Source organism: Seriola aureovittata, chromosome 4 (genome assembly GCF_021018895.1).
Source record: "Seriola aureovittata isolate HTS-2021-v1 ecotype China chromosome 4, ASM2101889v1, whole genome shotgun sequence".
Classification (NCBI taxonomy): Eukaryota; Metazoa; Chordata; class Actinopteri; order Carangiformes; family Carangidae; genus Seriola; species Seriola aureovittata.
The window spans coordinates 8,493,817-8,516,407 of record NC_079367.1 but is presented as its reverse complement, the minus strand read 5'-3'; the positions used below and the strand labels follow the sequence as shown (position 1 = coordinate 8,516,407).

The 22,591-nt window shown below is 40.2% G+C and overlaps 1 protein-coding gene across 4 annotated transcripts in view; it reads left to right on the top strand.

Moving 5' to 3' along the window:
* Positions 1-22,591, top strand: part of gdpd5b (glycerophosphodiester phosphodiesterase domain containing 5b) — a 43,189-nt gene that overhangs the window by 19,050 nt on the left and 1,548 nt on the right. Inside the window, exons 3-17 of one of the 4 annotated variants that reach the window (XR_008827303.1) lie at positions 7,771-7,874; positions 9,701-9,794; positions 10,010-10,069; positions 10,558-10,656; positions 11,538-11,631; positions 12,891-13,036; positions 14,239-14,321; positions 16,055-16,205; positions 17,510-17,731; positions 17,992-18,149; positions 18,258-18,405; positions 19,340-19,422; positions 20,185-20,199; positions 21,814-21,926; positions 22,254-22,561. Coding sequence is in view for 2 of the 4 variants with exons in the window: in XM_056373832.1 (XP_056229807.1) it covers positions 7,771-7,874; positions 9,701-9,794; positions 10,010-10,069; positions 10,558-10,656; positions 11,538-11,631; positions 12,891-13,036; positions 14,239-14,321; positions 16,055-16,205; positions 17,510-17,731; positions 17,992-18,149; positions 18,258-18,405; positions 19,340-19,422; positions 20,185-20,199; positions 21,814-21,926 (1,570 nt within the window). In the remaining 2 variants the exon portion in view is untranslated. The remainder of the gene's footprint in view (positions 1-7,770; positions 7,875-9,700; positions 9,795-10,009; positions 10,070-10,557; positions 10,657-11,537; positions 11,632-12,890; positions 13,037-14,238; positions 14,322-16,054; positions 16,206-17,509; positions 17,732-17,991; positions 18,150-18,257; positions 18,406-19,339; positions 19,423-20,184; positions 20,200-21,813; positions 21,927-22,253; positions 22,562-22,591) is intronic. The other 3 variants (XR_008827304.1, XM_056373832.1, XM_056373833.1) reach the window with 3 other exon arrangements.

Below are 22,591 nucleotides of genomic sequence, written 5' to 3'. Positions count from 1 at the left end.
CAGCACAGGTCAAGGTGATGTTATATAAGACTGCATCTTTAACAAACCAAGTAAACAAACTGTGACCAATCAAGGGCAGGTATCGGCTACATGTAACTGGACCTGAGCGAATCACAGAAGCGTGAGAACTGAGAATCTCATGTTGAAACAATTGTAGACTCATTCATAATCCACAAGCAGATCGTGCCGTTTCTCTCCTTTTTCATCTTTGTTCACTGTAATGAGCTGTTCAGGCTGACTGGCTGTCTCAGTGAAGCTGCTTCTGTCTGTTCAAGGTGCTTTGTAGGAAGACATCCCACGTCATGCAGTGCAAGCCGATCTGGCCTCTCAGTAATAATTGAAAGTATTTCCATTTAGCCACTCATTACCATTCGGTCACACAAAGGCCTCAAAAATAGAAACAAAGCTGCTCCGGCATCATTTGTCAGTGATCTTTGGGTCTTCATTTGCCCTAGACTGTGAAGTATTGGACAAGGCAGACAATGTGGTTACTTAGAGCCAGCAGTTACACTTCCTTGGTAGCAGGAGTTATGGTGACTCCACAAAGTGCTGTATTGTCGTTTCATTGACTTTGTATAGCAGCAGTTTAAACGGCAGGAGAATATGAAATCAAATGAGCAGTATTCAAAATTTGAAGATATGTTCTTGTTAAATGACTCCCTCCTCTATCCCCTGAAATTTTAAGTTCTTTTTTTAGGACCAACGACTTGTATTTATTTTAATGGACATAAAGGTTTTCCAGCATTTTGTGTGTCTGATCACATACTTGTCCTCTCATTTTCCCACTAGCTGTCAGACTGAAAGGTCATGAGCTTCAATATATCAGATGTGAGGTGATTCAGTGATGAGGGTGTGATGGTTAGTGATGTGTTTAATGTAGAAAATGGTCACAGTAATCATAGGGATTTTGGCGTGGCAAGTAACAGGGTGGGATGACTCCCTGTTGACTTCAGTTTGTGTCAAAAAAAAAAGAGATTGGATTATATTCTTTCAATAAAAGTCCTTTCTTTTTAACTGAAGCTCGGTATTTAGATTTACACGCTTAATAAAACCATAAATCATATATCCACAACATATTTACAATAGGAGTTTGCATGTTCTCCCTGTGCCCCCCCCCCCCCCCCCCCCCCCACGCCCCCCCAGGGATAAGCAGAATAGATAATGGATGAATGGGTAGATATTTACAATAGGGTTTGTTCCTGAAATACATGGGAAAAACCTTGTTCTCTCAAACTGTTTTCAACGTAGTTTCCCACTCTCTCCACCCTGACAATGACAGTTCATCATCACAGTAAATATTCACTATCAGAAGCCATGAGTCAAGATCTGTTTGTGAATCAGTCATAGATTTTTAATGAGTGAGTCGTCCTGATGTAGTAAACCTGTCACAGTATGCTGGGGGAAAAAAGAATGTCAGGCATGGTCAAACTAAAATAATTTCATTTCTTTGAACACGATGTAGTCTGTGATTTAAGTTAAAAGTTAAGTTACAGTATTTTGCTTAGTTGTGATGTTAACAGATAGAATAGTTGATTAATTGATTAGTCAATCAACAGCAAAGTAAGCAGCAACTTTTTGTTAATCAGTTTATTGTCTTTGTCTTATGTGATGGTGAACTGAAGTGTTGGTTAGAGGCTCAGACAAAACAGGATTTGAAGACGTCAGCATGGGCTTTAGAGAATTGTGATCAGGTTTTTTCTTTTACTATATTCTGACGTTAGATAAACAAAACTATTAATAGATTAATCAAGAAAATAATCAGCAGATTAATAGATAAAGAAAATAATCATTAGTTTTAGCCTCGTGCTTCTCTGACAATAATATGAAACGGTTACTAATGATTAGTGATTGATCTTGTCTTTTTGACAGTAGAGATTGTGGTCTGCTGATGTCAAGCAGTAAACACTTGCATGTTCCAGAGAGAGAAACCAAGGCCTTGAAGGATGAAGGATTTATTTGTACCTTCCCTATATTCTCAGTACACAGCAGGTTGTCAACTTCACAAACTATGTTGAATCTAAAATCAGCCACTTGTTAACACCTAAGCGCTGACTAAGATGGTCACTGATTGACGTATTTATTTTATCTGCTGTGATTACAAAAGCCCCAAGGTACTTCATATGTGGCTGTTGAGCTTTGTGAGGCATGTAGCATGATTTGAGGTATTATATGTATCTATTCATTTTAGCATAATGGGGGAATATGTCTAAAAATATGGAGTAAAAAGGAGGTTCAGTTCAGTATTGTTTGTTATATTTTTCATTTTTCAGGACCTCCTGTGTATTTTTGCAGACACTTTTACATCTGGTGCATTTCTCTGGTGGTATAGCCGCAATATAAAGCAGTGCACACCCAGTGTGAAATGCCAGGGACTTATCGGGATATGCTCAGGAATGTGACAAGGGACCGAGGTGTTAAGTCTAGTGAAGATAGAGGCAGAGAGAGAGAGAGGCATGAATTAGTAGCTATAGCAGCTTTGCCTTGTTTTCTGCTTCCTCTCCCACATTTACATTAGCTTACAAGTTCATTCACACAAACCAACATGTTTGTGTTGGTTTGTATGTGACTATATTCATCTTTGACAACAAGTTCATTCAGGACCCTCCCACACCATATTTTCTCTGCACAGCGTTGGCATGTTAGATGACAGCATACTGAGCCAAGCTGCCATGCCTAATTGAATACATCATTTAATTGTGTGTTAACTATATAGTTGCTGATCTGACCAGAAATCATCTAATAAATGTAATTTAGGATGTGTATATGCTGAATGTTGAGTGTGTGTATTTTGGTAGAGGAAACCCTAATATTAGCTGTCAAAACATACTAGTATAGCTGGAAAATGTGAATAGATAACAGTAGATTACAGTACTGTAACCCACAGAAACTACAATTCCCAGAGTTATATCCCAGCCAGAGACACATAATCATCTGAGCACACAACGTGTTGTGAAATTGTCCTTGTTATATTGTTGTAGACAAGTGCTGCCAACTTTCACTGTCACTGCACACAGTGGCATACTGTACATGATACAAGGACAGCTTGACATTACATTTGAGTTTATGCTGTAGTTCTACAAAAGAATGCTGTGGTAGAAATGTGTGCAGTTATTATTATACTAGTAATCCATATGCCTGCCTGTATGATTTATAGGCTGTCAGGCTGTTTTCTTTCCCTGTGCGTTGCTGTTAAGGGGGTCAGAATTGAGCACAGAAGGCTCGTTTGTTGTAGCTGTATTTGTAGGTTTGACAGCTTGAAGAAAATCTATTTATAATTTATTCATAATTTATTTAATGTATACACAGTGATACACAACTTAACTTGTGAATCTGCAGAATTACTATTTTTGTTTGGTGAATGTATGTATGTGTGTATTTATTTATTTCTTTTTAATAGCTTTTCAAGAACATTACATCCTGGTTCCATAATGGCTCCAGTTTGACTTGCAAATCGGATGCAAATCAGAATAGATAGTATTACATGACATTACAAGGCCATATGCTTTGTTTAAATAGTATTACATTTCTTATGTGAATCTAAGTAAGTGAGCATGCCCATGCATGCATGTACTTTGCAGAAGAGCAGCAGCTGAGCATGAGTAATAACCCTTTTGTGGATACGACACTTTAATTGTTGCCTAGATCCTGTTTGACATATTGAGGCATTCATGGAGGAAAAAGAGAGAGCACACGGATCGTTCAGTCATGCTGGCATTATCAATAGGAGTTGTGCACATAGGGAAAACAGGGCAAATGAATAGCAGAAAACCACTGTACCCTTTATAAAATCAACATTATGGAGTGATGCCTAATGCTACTGTGACCTTTGATTTGACCATGTTCTGTGCATGGCTCATTTTCCTGGTTTGATGGGGGCTGTTCCAAAGAACCGCACAGAAACAAACGCCAGCAAATCTGCATAAAAATGTTACTTTAGCATAAAGTATATCTCTTCTACAGTAAATTGGTATAGTAAACTTCACCCCCATAACACTCCAAATGACCTTCACCCGACACAAGACAAGGATATTTACTATGCTTATGACAAATGACCATCAGGGCTGCAGATAGCTTGATGGTGTCAACTCAACAAGAAGATCAGCGATGGTATCAAAAAGGTCTCAGAGAATTATGTCAGACATTTTAAACTAAACTTTACAAGATTATTATTTTAGACGGATAAAAACAATCCAATGAACATATCTAATAAATATGTTTTTGGCTGCTTCTGTTGCTTCTGTACCAGATCTACTGTGAGCCATTAAAAGTCGAGACAAATAAATAGAAATAAAAATCAAGCGCAAATCCACTAAGGGAAACAGAAGGGTAAAACGGTGTTTACTGTTATTGCAGTGTTGCTCTTCTGTCCTGTGCTATGGTGGTCCACAGCTCCTGTAAAGTTAGTTTACTATTAAAGTGGCTCAATACCCATTTCTGAAAAAGGGCCAGCGTTTTCTGCTTCTTTCGCCTTCTTGTTTTCCAAGAATGTTCAATCACTGACGCACTTTCCTCTGACGCAGTGCTGAGTCAGCAACGATATATACTTTATAGTAACTGGAAAGTGCTGTAAATCATTCGTACATAAATTCCTAATGCAAAGAGGCAAAGTGGAAATGAAGGATTTTATGGATTGTCCTTTTTTTGTGTTTTAATGAGTGTTTACATGACATTTGCCTTGATCCATTTACTACTTTATTTTCAGCAGGGAAGTGTGTTCTATAAGACTAAGTCTGTGACTTCCATCCTTTTCCAAATTTACAGTTTAGGAAGCAAATTAGTGACTATTGTAGCTGTTTAGACTGCGTTTCTCAGAACAGCTACAAAAAGGGTCATTGATGATTTTTAAAAGTCATTCTAATATTTTTAATTACACTTCATCTACATAATTTGATTTGAATTAAAGCTAATTCAATAGCTCTGAATTTTCCCAAGGAGAGCTTTGTCCTCTTTGTCTTCTATGATTTCTCCAAGGGGTGAACAGCGTAACACAAGTCAGAGTAATTATCAGAACAAATGGATGACCGTTAGCACACACTGCACTTCAGCAACAGTCTAATTGTCAGAGGTTGTGATTTTCTGATAGATTCCTGTTGCCGCACTATCAGTCTGTGCCATGGGGTGTTGCGCCCAAATAAAATGCCAGCCATGCAGAATGTTAATGTGGTATCACCAGGGCAGGCCAAGTCATGTCAGGCTAGACAAGCTCTGCTGCTGAGTTGGCTGGGAAACAGGAAGAGAGAACATCAGGCCCAACGGGGTGTTTAAATCATCAGTAACTGAGAAATGTCAGGTTTTCTTTTGAGCTTTTTTTTTTTAATCTCGGATTTTGATAAATTAAAACTAAAAGCCAGAACCTTTAGTAAGTTAAATAAACCATCTAAAATATCCACACCACAAGACCAGAGAGCTGTACTAATACACTGTACTGTACGTACTATACTGTGGTTGAAACACAAGGTTTTCTCTCCTACAAACAGATTTAGATTCATCCATCGATAACAGTTGCCTTCTTGTCATATTCAGGCCACTATAGTTGTGTAAGTTAATGATGAATAATAAAATTCCATCTGTAGAATTAGATCTCTGAAATGACATATGAGACAGTTTATTAGATGATCAGATTAACCACAACAACGATTTCACCGCACCATCACAGTTCTCTCAGGGGCCTATCAGGTCGCATCCATCATAATCCAGAGGGGAGGAGGGGGTGGAGGAGTGAGGGAATGAGGGGGGGGTTTAACAATGTCACCTCTCAGGAGCAAGGTCGGATTTCCCAGGTGTTTCCAGGTACTCATTACGGACCATGGGAGCCAGGGTCGGTTCTCTGTCATCAGTGAGCAGAGCTGCCTGTCACAGAGACCCTGGCAACCTTTCAGCTACTGGGATTGATTTGTTGTCCTCCTTCATTTGTCCTCAGTCATTTCCTTGTTCCTTGTTGTAAAGACACACCATTAGCAGCCTGTTATTATTTGGATGGTGCCCATATTACTCTTCTTACATAATGAAGTATTTTTTCGTACACTTCTGAAATGTACTTTAAAAGCCATATCCAAATATGAGAGAGTATTGAATCAGCAACTGATCAGTCATGCCATAAAACCATGCCCATAAATTAAATGATGCATCTTTATACCATCATGATTTCCCATAAATTAGTCTGATCCACGTCTGAATTGTGAGGCGTGGGAAAGCTCTTAAAACGAGCTTCGGATAGTGGACTTTATTTATGATTTGAAAACATTAAGTCCATATTAAACATTTGAAAAACTTTTGTATTTAGTCAAAACAAAAACAAAAACAAAACAAAGTGAGAATGAGGCCAGATATAAACAGGTCAGGCAGGCTGTCTCACTTGTGTGTCGCATCAGCAGGTCCAGGTGATAATAATCTGATCCTTGGCACACACACACAACAATGGTGCATTCAAGGTGACTGTTTAACTGAGTCTTTACCGCGACACTACGGTGTAGATAATGCACACACATACAGGTGATTTGACATAATTAGGCAGCAGTTAACAAATATGGATTAATCTATTGTTTGTTCTCGTTTAAAAAAAAAAAAAAAAAAAAAAGACCACCAGTCCAAAGATATTCAATTCGCACATTTAGAACATACAAAGCAAATCCTCACGTTTGAGGAGCTGGGACCAGTAATTGTTAGATATTTCTACTTTGATTTGTCAATTATCAAAATGCTGATCAATTAATGGGATAACTGACAAAAGATTTTTGAGCTAAACACTATATTGATATAATGAAAATACGCCATTTCTCTTTATGCAAATGTGTGCACACATTTTGCCAAATGTCTTCGGCCTTCATAAATACATGCTAAACACTTGACCTCTATAATGACGACACTATCACAGTTGACCTACTGTATAACATTGTCTAAAGATGAGGTTTTCTGAGCAAGCCTGAATACTCCTTTTATCTAACAATGCAATCAAAATATGTGTGTTATCTTTTCATACCCGTTCACTTCATATGTTCACAGCTGATAAAGTCCTGCTCTTTAACCGAGAGATGTTATTCTGTTAACATTGTATGTGTACATGGTGACTAAAGGGTTGTCACCAGCATGGCTGCTGCTCGGGTTCTCTTGAGTGCACTGAGTCGTCTTTAAATAATGAGCACTTTTCTGTGCTTCACCAAAAAGCTCAAAAGGTTCTTGTCTGGGTCAAATGTGTAGATGGATTTAAAGTGCACTGAAGAAGATAGAAATGTCTGTCATTACGCACATACCTTCTCGAGAACGGTCTCAGTGTGTGTTTCTGTCTGTCCATTTCTGAAGATGTAGCCAGTTTAATATTTGCCAGGGTACAAGAGTGCATGACAGATGAGGACAGTAATTAGTCAGTTTACGTGTGAAGTTATTAAAAGTAATTCTTTGATAATGAGCAAAGTGTATGAGGGAATACTCTCTGCAAAGGTCAGCAGCCAGGTTAGCACCATGTGACCAAAGTAGATAAGTTTGTATAAAGTTTAATTGTAATTAACTCTGCTGGTGTCTGAAAAGTTGAAGTTGTGCTTGTTAGTGCAATAAGTTTACACTGTACGTGTGTGGGAGGGTTTTGAATAAAAATAATAGTATGTACAGTACCGGTGAAAAGTTTGGACACACTTTCCTATTCAGGAAACTTTTAACTCAAAGGATATGCTTTGAGTATTATCTAATGAGCTTAAGTCTTGTTTCTCTTTCAATTAAATATAGTGGAGACACATAAATAATCGATTGTGTTTGTATATATCTGTGTGTTTGCAGTGGGAGCTGCTGTGGTCCCTCATCCTCCTTTTTACCTTCTGTCTGCTGCTGGTCTGGTTCTACTTCTGGTGGGAGGCTCATAATGACTACAACGAATTCAACTGGTGAGTACACATCCAAACTGACTGTGCGTGTTGTCATGTCAAAACTTTGGGCCAGATGCCTGTCACCATATTGTTTTGGCTGTAAATAGATTCTATCCGTGCTTGTCGGCTTGTTGATTTCCTAAATCATCTGCTTAATCTGTGTCTGAGTAGAGACTGCCCAGCCCTCCACAGATTACACCATTATATAACAAAGAGTTAGCTTGCCAAACATTTCCTGTACTGTACATCACTCAGCCCCTGTGCCACATTGGTGTAAAAACTAATTTATGTGACTGAAAACATTATACTGGAAGATACCACAAGTAAGATTAATCTGTTTTCAAAATGCCACATACGATTTTCCATAAAGCAATATGTTTAAGTGTTTTTGTGAATGCTATAGTACAAAATGGTTACTGCTGTGTCCCATAATGCCACATACAACACACTGGTCTTTCTTGTGAACAGTCTCTCCCCTCCCCCTCTCCTCCTGCTCTCAAGGACCTCTACAATGTCACCTTTTCCTTTTATTATCATCCATTGCCTTCCATTACCTCCTGTCACATCCCTTTCCCACTGTAGTTTTTCTGTTATATCCCACTTCTCATTTCTCCTACATTTCACCTTTTTTAAATTGCCTTTTGCCTCACATCTTTTGCCGTGTGTATATTCTCCATTCCTTTTTTTTTTTTCTGTTCCCCAAACAGTCACCCCAGTCCAGTTTTATCAGCAATCTCACTATTGTGTTTTCTTTTTTATCTCTGGATGTCAGTTTTGGTGGGCAGACATTTGCCATTCCTTTTTAATAGGCAGTGGACAAATTTCCTGTTTTTTATGTGGGTCCCACAGATAATCAGAGAGATGATCCTGCCCTTGTGTGTTCTAGTGATTTAGCAGCAGGGAGTGTCCCAGTCCATCTGCAGTATAAATGTATTCACAAAGGGCTAGGAGCATCAGTGCTAAGTGACCCTGCTGTGGCTCTGTGCCATTGGAATCACTGATAAGGCTTTGAATGTAATTAGTGCTATAGGCCCTTGCTGCCATGTCAAACACCCCACACACACACACACACACACACACACACACACACACACACACACACACACACACACACACATGCACGCTTATACACTTTGCTCTGCAGCTGTCAACCTTTTCATAACAAAACAAGTAACAAGTGCTGAATACTCTTATTGTTACTTTTACCGTCTGTCTCCCACAATGCAGCTCCTCCACAAGACAGAAACCAGCTGTCAATAATTTGCCACCCATCCATTTATAATAACAATCGCATAATCTCTTTGGTCTGAGTTCTCCCTATAACCCAACAATAGTGTCTGCTGTCACTGGGGCTACTGTGTTTGTTGTGTCCGTTTTAGTTTTATTGCAAGAATAAAGCATTAAGCTCAAGGAACCTTGATGAGTGTCTGCCTGTAAGTCAAAGGCCTTTGTAGCACCAGTCGGCTTTTATTTTGTACAATATATGTCCTCGTTTTTTAACTGTACTCGTCTTGCAGATCCATTGCAAACTGATAATGCTGTAAAGTCACTCTTTACACCACTCACTCTCTCTATTTGTGAAAGGAAGTTTGCAAATAAGACTTTTTCAGGTTGTTACTGTTACTGTAATGAAATTTCATCCATTATAAAAAATTAAGTAAAACTTGTAAGGCATTTACAGTTTGGTTTGAAAGGAATTCAAAATGACAGATTATTATTTTAAAAGGTAATACAAAAACCTACACACATAAATTCAGTTCTGCCGAGCCGTCATATCAGTGATGATAAAATGCAGGTGAGCTCTCAAATGTTGAAAGACACCACTCCCTCTCTTGTTCCGGCAGGTTCCTCTACAACCGCTCTGGGGTGTGGAGCGATGGCACTGTTCCCATCCTGGCCACCACCGCTGCTGGCTTCACCTATATTGCATTTTTAATGGTCAGTCCCATGTCAAATATTCACTAAGGACGTGCTAAACATGTTGTGCTCTTGTTCAGGCAGCTTTTTATTTGTGTATATGTCAAGAAAAAAGTAGTCACATGTTGAAGCTGAACAAGTTAAGATCTGTGAGGCAGCAGACTTGTTTTTGAAAGTTGGACTCTTATTTGCATGTCTCTTTTTTTTTTTTTTTTTTTTTTTCCTCTTTTTTTCAGGTTTTAGCGCTTTGCCACATTGCGCTTGGGCAACAATTAAATTTACACTGGCTCCATAAGGTAAGGTGCCAAATGTGAGACCAAGTGAGCGACTGTGTTTGTGTGAGTGTGTGTGGGTGGTGAAAACTTGGAAGGTAGAAAGAGGTGGGTGAGGTTTTTTATATCTATCTTTTTTTTTTTTTTTTTTTTCTCCTGGTGTGTGTATGTGTGTTGGCAGTTGTGTATTTACACTTACCTGTTTGCTTAGTGCTTGCGTCTGTGTCCATTCATAGCCAATCAGCTGAACTTGTCCTGAACTCACAGTTGGGATCATGTTGTCCCAGGAGGCTTGTGAAAGCCCAGTAAATGACCTGCTTGAGAATACGATCAGCAAACCAAACACACGGACCAAACACTGCTTGAGGTGTGAAAGGGCTGGGAGCTATTCAGGGTTACTCTGTGGTGTGTGTGTGTGTGTGTGTGTGTGTGTGTGTGTGCATGCGTGTATGTATGTATCCAAAGTGACAGCCTCTCTGATTTTCTGCATCTTTCTCTCTCTGTCCACACAGATAGGAGTGACTGCTGCTCTGCTCACCACCATCATTGGGGTGATATCTGTCAATCAAACATGGGGACAAGAGTGGGATGTCATCCCTATCTCCCTGCAGGTCAGCAGACTGAAACATAGGAAAGCTTCAAAGCTGTTTTGGATGACTTGACATTACTCTTTTTTTTTTTTTTTTTTTTTTTTTCTTTTTTTTTTTAAGATGAATAATTAAAATTTAAAATAATTTGATAGTGAAGAGTCAGACAGAAAACAAAGGGAAGGAGAGACAGGGGTCTGACATGCAACAAAAGCCCCAGGCAGGAAGCAAACCATGGATGTTGTGGTTATGTGGCATGTTCTGTAACCATTCAGCTACCAAGGGGCTCTGACATCACTCTTAATGACAAGTTTCAGTACAAAACTGAGTCTTGTGACACATGGAATGAAAGCAGACTGTTATTTCTACATAACAACATACACTTGGTTTGTGAGCACTGGATAAAATAAATGAGCTGCAACCACTCTTGCATCCAGGATCAACTGTTTAAAAACTCTGAGTACCTCTTTTCATTTCCATATAGAACAAAGTGTAATACACCTCATACACTGTAGTGACACCACACTCAATCTGCATTTATCCTGGTAAAAATTAGCAGCTAAACAATATGCAAGGAGTTGTGAGAAGTGCATAATTAGTGTGTCCCTGTGAGATTATTGCACCACCAGGAATGTGTGATTTGAAGTCTGCTAAAGTGCAATTAAAATTGAATGCCTCTGCAAATGATAGCTATTATCCCTGAATAGTGCTACCAGTGTCTTAACCCTAGATAATGTCTGTAATTCCATGCCTGTCTGTCGTCTTTATCTTTGTTTCTTTGTCATCTCTCTTTAACCCTGATTCTCCCTCCCTCCTCTCTCTCTTTCCCCTTTGTCTTCTATATCTTCTTTCTTTTTTTTCATCTCCTGCCTTCATCCTCTCCACCGTGTCACATCACTGCCCAGGCTACAGGTCCGTTCCTTCATATCGGGGCTCTTGCTGCGGTCACAGCACTGTCGTGGATTGTGGCTGGACAGGTCGCCCGTGCAGAAAAAACAAGTACGTTTAAGTTTGTAACACAAAATACGAGTTACTGTTACCTGATGTAAAAGTCTGTCTCACATACACACAAACACACACACACACACAGAGTTACAGGAAGAGTGGTGAATGATTAACACTATGTAGACAGAGGCCAGGACCTCCACCCAGGGTGTCGGAGATAACGAACATTCCTATGGGCTCATGTGATGTTTTCCAGCCAGGACACCTTGGATTGTTTTCTCCTCAAGTATGGGTTCTTTCTTGAGATTAGCAGCACTGTTAGTGTGTGTTTTAACTCTCACCACTAATTGTGTCTGTAGAAAAGAACAGGTGTGAATAGAGTTGAAAGTTGGTGTCATTTATATGCTATTTATTGTCCACTGGAGAAATTATAGCCATATATCAGTAGTATTTATTGTAAATGTCATGTCAGTCCCGTACATTGTTAACCCTCCAATGAGTTATATAACTGTCTTTTGGACATGACAGTTGCTACTGGGAGAGACATTTAAAACTAATAAAAGAGATATTCCGCTTCATTTTTTGGTTTTTGGTTGGTCTGCTTTTGGAGGTTTTGACAAGGTGGAAAGGGCCTGGCCGGGGGGGGGGGGGCTGTGAATCTCATGTGTATAACAAGAGTTGTCTACTCAACCCCGCCCCGCAGGTGACCTTGAAACAAATACATTCCCCCATGAGTGTGTGTGTTTGTGTGTGTGTGTCCACATTTGCAGCCTTCATCGCTCACTTACACTGAGGTTTATGCAGGGGAAACATCACCCACATTCACAGCAGCTACTTCCGTCACACTTCTCTTTGAAAACTGAACAAGAGTCCTAGATGTCACATAAATGTTCTCTTGGTTACAAATCAAAATGTTTTCCCATGACGGTCAGTGCTGTGGCTTTAATTAGCTTATTTATGTCCATGCTGAAGATGTTTACTAAGGGAGCTTGGCATTAAAATAAACTTGACCAAGGCAATTATTTGCCAAAAGCACATCCCATCCCAAATTGTATGCAATTTCAAATTTGGATGTGTATTATTTGTAACATTTAAAGGAATGGTTTGACATTTTGGGAAATGCGCTTATTTGCTTTCTTGTTGAGAGTAACAAAATCTGGTACATAACTCCCTGAAAACAAACGAGTTATGACATGTTAATTAATGAGCATCAAAGGTGCCACTAGGCAGATTTTGGACCCCCCCCCCCCCCCCACTCTATAATCATATCTTCATATCAGACACAACAAAAGAAATCATCTGTCTTGTCCCAGTGTTCCAGGTGGTGGTCGTGCTGCTGTATCTCAGTGTGTTACTGGGACTCTATGTGATGCCCCTCTACATCACCTCCCCCTGCATCATGGAGCCCACTAGCCTCAAACCACGTCCTGATGTTATTGGTCACCAAGGAGCCCCCATGGTAAGTCAGCTGACCTCTATCATTGAATCAGAATGTGGGGAAATAAAACGGGCGACTTTTGCTTTTACATTGCCGTACATTTTGAGCTACCTGATATTTGCTTCACAGAGAATTTAACCATAAACCAGAGTGTCAAGGACCACTTGATTCTATTTTGGAGAAGGGAGAGGAAAATTTGTCCACCTTGTTTTTCATTCATTTCTCTTCTCCTGCTCTTCCCAGAGCTATTCTAGTCTATTAATGACCTTGTGGTCCCGCAACTGAAAATAGTCCACAAACATTGCGCAGTCAGAGCCTGGAGCTCTGGCTGCCTCATGTATGGCAGGGATATATTCTCTGCCTGGCAAACACAAAGACATGCACAGACAACTGTTACATTGCAGCTTGATGTGAAAGAGAATTGTTTCTGGTCTCTTCACCTTTTCAGCTACAGCATCTCGCTCACAGATCAGATTTTAGACTCCACTACAGTGTGTACAAGAGCCTCTGGGTAAAGTATGCTTCAGAAGGTCACATTAATATGGCTCATGCATACCAAAGCACATTTTCATTTTTTTATGTTTGATTTATGTGCTTGGATTAATTTTATCCCTTCCAAACGTTACCTGCAGAAGGATTTACGGACTTGGCACAATAAACTGCTGAGTATTGTGCAATCGTTCGAAGGAAAAGGAATTTCTTGTTTTTCATTACAGTTACTCACATGCTCAAAAACACACCCTGCCTTTTTGTGGTATTTGCGTAAAGCGATCGATCCTCACAGAGGAATCTAAAATTAGGAGTGGTTCGGTGAGGCTGTAAGAAACTCCCACTGGAAAAAAAAAAAAAATCACATGACTTGGCTCAGTTTCCCAGTCAGACGCTGTATTGATTATAGCATCATTCCTATCCTGTGGTTCCCAGCTTTACTAACAGGGTCTCACAGGAAGGTTGAGTAAGTGATGCATAACCTATTGGTGTGGTATTGATCATAACCTTGACTTGAAGAGTTAAATAATGGAAGAGAGCACTTCCCATTTTACAACATTCCTTTGTGTTCAGAGAAATGAGTCACGTCTGTGACAAATCGCATTGAGGATATTTTTTTACTTGATAAAATAACCTCGTCTGTCATGTTTTTCCTCAGTAGTAGGACTTACAGTAAAGTCACCTATTAAGTCATTGTCACAGGATTACATTCAAGGGTGTGTGTGTGTTTCCAGCTTGCTCCAGAGAACACGCTGTGGTCCTTCCAGCGAGCTCTACAGATGAACGTCACAGGGTTGGAAGCTGATGTTGCTATCAGGTACACACACACACACACACACACACACACACACACACACACACACACACACACACACACACACACACACACACGCACAATCAATACAAAGGAATGACAGCCAAACAAATGAAGGGTTATTTAATCTTTTCAACACTAGTTTCCCCAAAACATCTGAATACCAGTACCAGAGCGAGCTCACACTGGATGACAAATTACCAACCAAGGGAAAAAGATAAACTAGCAATTATATATTATTTATATGTTACATATTATTTATATTTTATATTTTATTACTACAAAATGGGTAACTCAACACACAATAGGGATATAAACAGCAACAGCCACAGGACACTAGCACTGAACAGGCTCGAGTGATGCAACAGCAGATCAGTGTATCAGCAGTCAGTAGATGGAGGCATGACATCACCAACACAATGGGAGATGACAGGCTGAGCCCAGCAAGACTCACTTGGAGGAGGAAAGAGGAGTTGGGGAGGATGGATGCTGTAGCGACCATGGTGTATGATTAATAGTGGGTGTACATGTTTACTCATGCATGTGTCCAGTGATGGAGGATAAGTTATTGTGTTAAGTGGGGAGTGTTTCTGAGTTGGTGCAGGTTGTGTGTTTGTGTGTTTCCGGTTATCATCACTACAGTCTTGCATCTTAACCAACTGCAGACTCTTTTATTGTATTAGCAACCACCTTGGCGCCGTGTATGTGTCTGTGTGTTTGTGTATGTGTGTGCTGACAGTGTTCCCTGTACTGTCCTAAGAGAGGTGAATGCATGTGTGATTAGTGCAGGCTGCTGACAGGTAAGCTCCTGACTGTGCTGAGTAATTAGACTTGATGACAGCCAGAGCGACAGTGAGACTCCAGTCCAGCAGCAAACCAGACACACACACACACACACACAAACACACACACACACACACACACACACACACACAATATGACACATACACACAATATACCAACATATTTTCCTGCCCCTGTTTCCTCTGCATCCATTTAGTATTTCTTTTTCTCCTAATTAATATATTTTGGGAATTAACAGTTCACAAACACTAATGTTCACACAGGGAAAGATTTTTGTCTTGGCTAAACATTTGAATAGCAAATATTGAGAAATGGGGTAGTTTTTAGTGTTGTCATGGTTACATCAGGATAACAACCTGATGTGAACTAAAAAAAAAATTGAGCTCATTTGCTATTCAAATACTGAGCAGCAGCATTTTCGCATAAAAACCTCACAACTGGGCCAAACTCTTATCTCCTCTGCTCTCTCTTCTGCTCCCGTTTTCAAGCAGGACCTACAGATAAAGTGACCTTTTTGTGATACTCTCGAGTCCTTTTTCATTGTAAACAGACACTAATTTTGAATTATTATAAAATGGGAGTGACAATAGTGGGTGATTCTGTGTTAGTGGGGTTTTAGGAGTTCATACAGATGAAGGCTGCTGCCCAACTATGAGCATTAATCCTCATTAATTTGAAGTAGAAATTATTAATGTACCTATAATTAAAGTATTCTTGTCTGTAAGGGATAATCCATGAAGCAGTGAGTAGTGAAGTCGCTACATCAGAGACATAAAATAAAAACCCTCTGGCCAATCAGAATGAAGGATTCTATGTGACCAATGATGGAAATTAGAACGCCATTCTATTATTCATCTTTTCTGTCTATACCATCTCTCCTCTTTCTTTCCAACTTGCATCTTTAAAACTCTGATCCCCTCTCTGATCACCAGTGTGGATGGAGTGCCCTTCCTGATGCACGACAGCACTCTGCGGAGGACCACAGACGTAGAGAAGGTTTTCCCAGACAGACAGATGGATGAAGCCTCATTCTTCAACTGGACAGATCTGCAACAGCTCAACGCAGGACAGTGGTTCCTTAAGGTAGCTCTTGGTTGCCAATGAGGACTAAATATAGGGATTATTTTGAAGCCATTTCATCTTCTCACAGCGTGACGTGCAGTGATGTGTGATAAAGGTCATTAGCCCACTGAGTCATGAGTGCTCTCACTCATTGATCCTTCATGACGTCCTCTGGTTTCATCTTAATAGGGAGTGGATCAGGGTCAACCAGTGCTTCACAATATTTTTTTCTGTTTCAAGCTGTTTGGCGTGCCAGACCAGTGGGCCAAACAGGCTCAAAATACATCAGCAAACAAGGCATGAACATTGTGTATAAATACTGCCTGTCCTGGTACCCAATTATTTTTCTCTGCATGGGTCCATATAACAGTGCAACGTCTACAAGAAAATGGAAAACTGACCTACTCTATTGTTGTATTCCTACTTAGTCATCACCTGCAACTGCTTCTATCTTTTGATTCTGTTGCTAAGGAAGAGATTTTAGATTCTCTGCAAGATGCAGCACTGAGCTTCTTTGCTGTGCTCCACTTTAATCCTTCAACAGTTTACTTGAGTCATGTATTTGTACTCTATCATCTGTCTACTTGCTTAAAAAGTACTCTGGCAAATATCTCTCTGTAAAATGAAATTCTATCCACGTCTTCGATTCTCATTTTGCATTTTAAAATGTGTTTGTTAAATATTTTCTTCAGAAGCTCAGACTTTCTGAGATCAGATTTCTGCACAAAGACACTTGGCTGTTCTGCTTCTGCTGTGTCAGTGTTTGAAGGAGCATTACTTTCCCCACTCTCTCCTTCAGTCTATTTACACTGCATGTGTGCACGTTGCGCCTGGGTATTGTATTCTAAGAAAAGCCTTATTATTTCTGTGTATAGGACAATTCACTGTCTATGCCCAAACATGTCACCTTATATGTCCTGATTGTATGATAAAAGTGTCATTAAAATGATAATTTTTTTAGTCAGAAAAGTGAAGTGAAGCACATCATGGAAGAGCTAAATAAGCATCATCTGATCATCCTCTCCTCTGTGTTTTGACAAGCAGTGAGGGAGCAGTGAAGCGGGAAAGCAAAGGAAATTAGGAAAAACATTCCACTATTTTTATTTCATGTAGGCGTTGTCCAAACTTTCTACATAACACCGGGATGGATGCTTTTATTCAAGGCACCTATTAGGATTATGAATGTATAGACATTTTTTTTTCTGCTTTCCAAAAACACAGTTGAATTTCTAGCAGTGTCATTGCATTGTAGTAATTGTATTTTAAACAGTAAATCCAGAGATATTACTGGTGTTAAACACATTTCTGATGTCCCCCTGTTTCAGGATGACCCCTTCTGGACGGTGCATACCCTGTCCCAGCATGAGAAGACTCTGATTGCCAACCAGAGTGTGTGCAGCCTGGAGCAGCTTTTGAAGCTGGCCTCCTATCATAACAGCACAGTGGTTTTCAGGCTTAGGAGACCTCCCCCAGACCATCCCTGCTACTACAGCTGGATCAATGATACACTGCAAGCTGTGCAGCAATCTGGGGTTCCTCCGAGCCTGGTAGGTGTATAAGAGCTGAACACGGCATGATGTCGGGGTGTTTATTCTAAACATATTTCATACAAATAGGATGGGTTTAAATGTCAATTAATATAAACAATGTCTACATAAATTGATTTTGCTATTACAGTCCAAGGGCAATGATTGTTCCCCATTCCTATTCATGTGCATTCAGACCCTGTCACTTCATTAATATTGATGACACAAAGTTTCATAGAGACAAGTGTAACAGCATGTTCTATGTTTTGTGCTGTGTGTAGGTGATGTGGACTCCAGACGAGCAAAGGGCCCAGGTGAGACAGCTGGCACCTGGTCTGATCCAGACCTCAGTGGAGAAACTGAGTCCTCAAAGTCTCCATCAGTCGGGCATCAGCAGGCTGCTGCTCAGATACAACCAGGCCAGCACAAAGGACATCAGGTAGGAACATACACACATATGCAAATGTGCATGTTATCAGGTTGACACCTTAACTCTTGGATTATATTTTAAAAGAAAAAGTGTTTGAATGTGTGTAATTGGTTTTAGTGATTTCTCTGAGAGCCACATCAACCTCACCCTCTACACTGTCAACGAGCCCTGGCTGTACTCGGTGCTCTGGTGCAGCGGGGTGTCATCAGTCTCCTCAGAGGCCCCGCATATCCTCAGAAAGGTGCCTTACCCCATCTGGCTCATGGTAAGGATCCGTCAAATACTGTATAGTTTTTTTTTCTCTTGTTCTTTGCCTGGAACTTCTCACTTCTCACTTTCTTTCTTCGATATGCCCCTTCAGCCCGTCTCCTCTCCTATAGCTGCACCTCCTCTGCATGACTAAATTGGATTTTACCAGGTGATATCAATAAGGGACCTTAGCTTTCAACTGAGCTCATCTAGTGTGTTTATTTCCTTTATTGAAAATGTTATCCTATTACTTTCCAACACTCATCGGAAGCCCCAGCACAGTAGAAGAACGGGCACCATCACTGCAGCATATCCTATAGAGAATGACTTGTGGTCTTGTTTAGTCGTCTCCCAAAACCTCTCAACATGGGTAGCACCCACACTGTTCCTCTCCGGTATCGTTTCACCTCCCTCGTCTGTGCAGCAGCCCAGCCTGGTCCCCCCGTCTGTGCCACCATATGGGAACTCTGCATGATAACATGTAGATATGACCCTGCCCCCCCCCCCGCTGTGGTTCAGGCACACTCTAGGCTGTTGGGCATCCGCAGCTCTGTATGCACTGTGTCTGTTAATTTGAAATCTAAGTCAAATGAATCTTCCATTGGACATTAATAAGGCCAGTGTAAGGGAGTATTTATCATGGGGCCATCAGTTATTTAGGTCAGGTTTTCTTCTAGTTAGTACTGTGCCTGGAGAAGAGTGCACGTTTGAAATCATTTAAATGCTGTTAAATACATTTTATTTATAGTGGATTTATTAATAAAGACCTCAAATTGTGACTTTATTTGCAGGAGTATTATATATAAAACCCTAAGATGGTTAAGGTGTTGCTGCACATATAAGAGTCTGTATTGTTGACATACACTGCCATCCAGTGGTAGATACTGCCAAGAACCTCTTAAGGGCAAAATTCAGACTCACCATAATTGTGTGTCTGTGTGTGTTTCCAGAGACCACATGGATACTGCCTGATGTGGGTGTCTGCAGACCTCATCTCCTTTGCTGTAGTCATAGGAATATTCATTTTCCAGAAGTAAGTACAGTCACACGGTGATGTAACTGTAGTCAAATCACTAAAGTGAGGGCTTATGCAAGAGTTGGTTTTTCTCCATTTTTCTGCTGGTGAATGAGGAGGAGAAATGTTTTTTTTTTGTCTGTGTGTGTGTGTGTGTGTGTGTGTCTCTCCTGTCATGCTCACTGTGCCTGCAGTGTTTGGGTGTGTTTTCATCTCTTTTTTTTTTTTTTTTTTTTTTTTTTTTTTTTTTTTGTTAATGACTCAGCTGTAATGACCTTGAAATGAGAGGCTTACAAGTACACACAATTAGTTATTTAAGAACATTATTATTATGTGGTTGTATAAGCTGTTATGATGTATTTCTGATGTCCTCTACCGTCTACCTCTGTGGTGTCACAAACCAGTGGTGACACAGAAGATGAGCATGTCCTCTCCTAGCTAAAGAGTATAAATCATTCACATCCTCCAGTCTTTCTGTTCCTCTGCTGGAGAGTGTGGTATTGTTTTTCAGACAGAGGGTCTGTCCTCGTGTTGTTTCTGGCATGGGGGACAGTGATATATATATATTTTTTTTTTTGTTTGTTTGTTTGTTTCCAGTGCAGGTTTGCTCTGCTCACTCGAGCTCTACAGTAGCTTCTGCTGGCTTCTGAACTGACCTCTCTTGTCTCCTGCCTTCTTTTGTCCTTTTTTATCCTTCCGCCTCTCCTTCCTTGTCCTCTCTCCTCTGCCTGACGTGCATGCTCTTCTCCTCCTCTGCTGCATTCTGGCATCTTCTCTCAGCTATCACATGATCAGGTAACTGGGTCACCTATCTGACCCAAAATCTTCTCTCTTTTCACGCTCTTTCTGTCTTTATCCATTGTTGTTTTGTTTGAGGCATTCTTTGCCATGTCTGTCTTTTTCTCCATTCTTTCCCTATGTTTTTTTTTTTTTTGCTCTTTTTCAATCTTCATCCGATTTTTCGCTCCACCTTATTTCTACTGTATTTCTATATATTTTTTTCCCTCTCTCACTTCTCTGTGTCTCACCTGAATCGTTGTAAAGCACTGCTGCCTCTTTCCTCTGGAGAGACGAGCTCACGTCTTTATCCCTGTGGGCTCAACTAAAATGAATGCTTTCCACCCACACAGCACAAAATATCCACAGCATTAAGTCCTCAGTGAGATTTTTAAATTTATTATCTGTCTCATTAAGCCAAATGACTAAGCGTCCAAAATGAAGTACGGATATGCCTTCATCAGGGGAAAGTGCCTCAGGATTGGCTTTTATTGATGCTGATGAACTCGAGCCTCGCTTCTGCATTTCTGTTCCTGAATGCCTGAATGTGCATTAGTCATTGCTTTATTGTGACTAATGCTCTTCTCTTAAGTTAATCGAAATCAAGGCTGTTCATTACAACAAGGACATCATTTTCACATACAAGAAATTAATTCCTCTGCCTTGACTGATATGCTAATCTGAGGGAGCTAACCTAACACTGTCATAACATTTCGCTGAATATAGCAAAATGTCCTCATCATTATTCAGATGGTATTTTCAATATACAGCACAAGTCGGAACAAGACTTAATATTTAAAAAAACTTAGTTCTATTAGAACAGTATTTTTGCACACTAATTATATATGTGACATGTTTTGGTACCACTTTCTAGTAAGGCCTTATTTATAAATGCTATACAAGTTGTAATTGCTTTATTAATGGTTAATGAGTCGTTTAATGCTTAATTCTAATGCTGAATAGATCAATTAAAAGCCATTGATCAGAGCAACTGAAGGGTTGCAAAAAATAACTTTCACTGATTGGACTGGAAAAGGCTGCCAAAGGGGATTTGCACCAAAATCCATTTAACAAATTATTTAGCGTTAATTGATGGATTACCAACATTATAACTACTTTATTACCAAAAACACACAAGTCAAATTGAGTTTGCACAACCTGGCCACTCAAAATTTGTTGTTTAATAATGGCTTATGAATAATTTATGAAGCTTTAGTAAACGCTTCATTAGCCAGTAATAAAGCCATTAGGTACAGCTTATAAACCCTTGATAAATGCAGCCATACCAGAAAGTGGCATCCATATTTCAGTGCTCATATCAAAATCCTGTACAATATATACTATATTCATAAAATACGAATCTGATGTGTTCTTTTGTGTGCACATAAACTGAATTGTCAGATCAAATATTCTATAACTTAAATTTAGGAATCAGTTTTCTCAGAGAAGTACTTTAATAAACACACAGGCAGTTATGCGCATTAACTCCCTAGTTCCTTTTAAAAATTAAAACGTTATTCTTGTATGTACCAGATCCTGACCCTAAACTGCATGTTGCGAGCAGAGGCAGCAGTATTTAGTGATATCCTTGTTGTCACGAGGTGATTTTTGACCTAACGCATGACCCCGCAGGTATCGGATGAGCGGTATGCACAGCTACAACCCTGAGCAGATCATGCTGAGCGCTGCAGTCAGGAGGTCTAGTCGAGACATCAGCGTCATGAAGGAGAAACTTATCTTTTCTGGTAAGACCCTCACACAGAGATGAAGGGGATATGTATATGTTTGCCAGCCTTTGGTGTTTTGCAGTTTTGTTGTTGTTGTTGTTGTTGTTTATTTGGGCTCCTGAACTCAAAAAGAAATTCCTCTCTTTGTACTGTATCTTTTTTGATTTACTGGTTTTACAAAAACAATCTCAAACTTTTTAACTTGAAGATGAGGAATGAGCCTTCTTGAGTTTCAGGTGCCCTACTAGCATGTCACTCCATCCCAGCATGCATCTGTCTGAGTATTTGTGAATGTTCTTGCTCCTTCTCCTCCTCCTCCTCCTCCTCCTCTCTTCCCTGTTGAAGGTCAGTCCCAGTAGCCGCCTGCCTCCTCCATCCTTCGTGTGTGATGCGCACCACCTCCTGTCCATCCTACCTCCTCTCCATCTCCTCCACCAGCAGTGACTTCTTCCTTTTCATTCCATGCATCCATTGCATCCCTCGTTACCTGCCACCTCTCTGCACTCCTTTGCCCTTCTCCCCTTCATCCATTTATCCATCGCTTCATGCACCAAATCTCCCCCACATTCCTCCCAATGGAGACAACGTTGTGTGTAGGGGAGCTTATAGACGCCCCAGTCTGTCTAGACAGCCACTAGTGCTGGGGGTGAAAGGTAAGCCACGTCAGTGCCAGCTGATTGTTG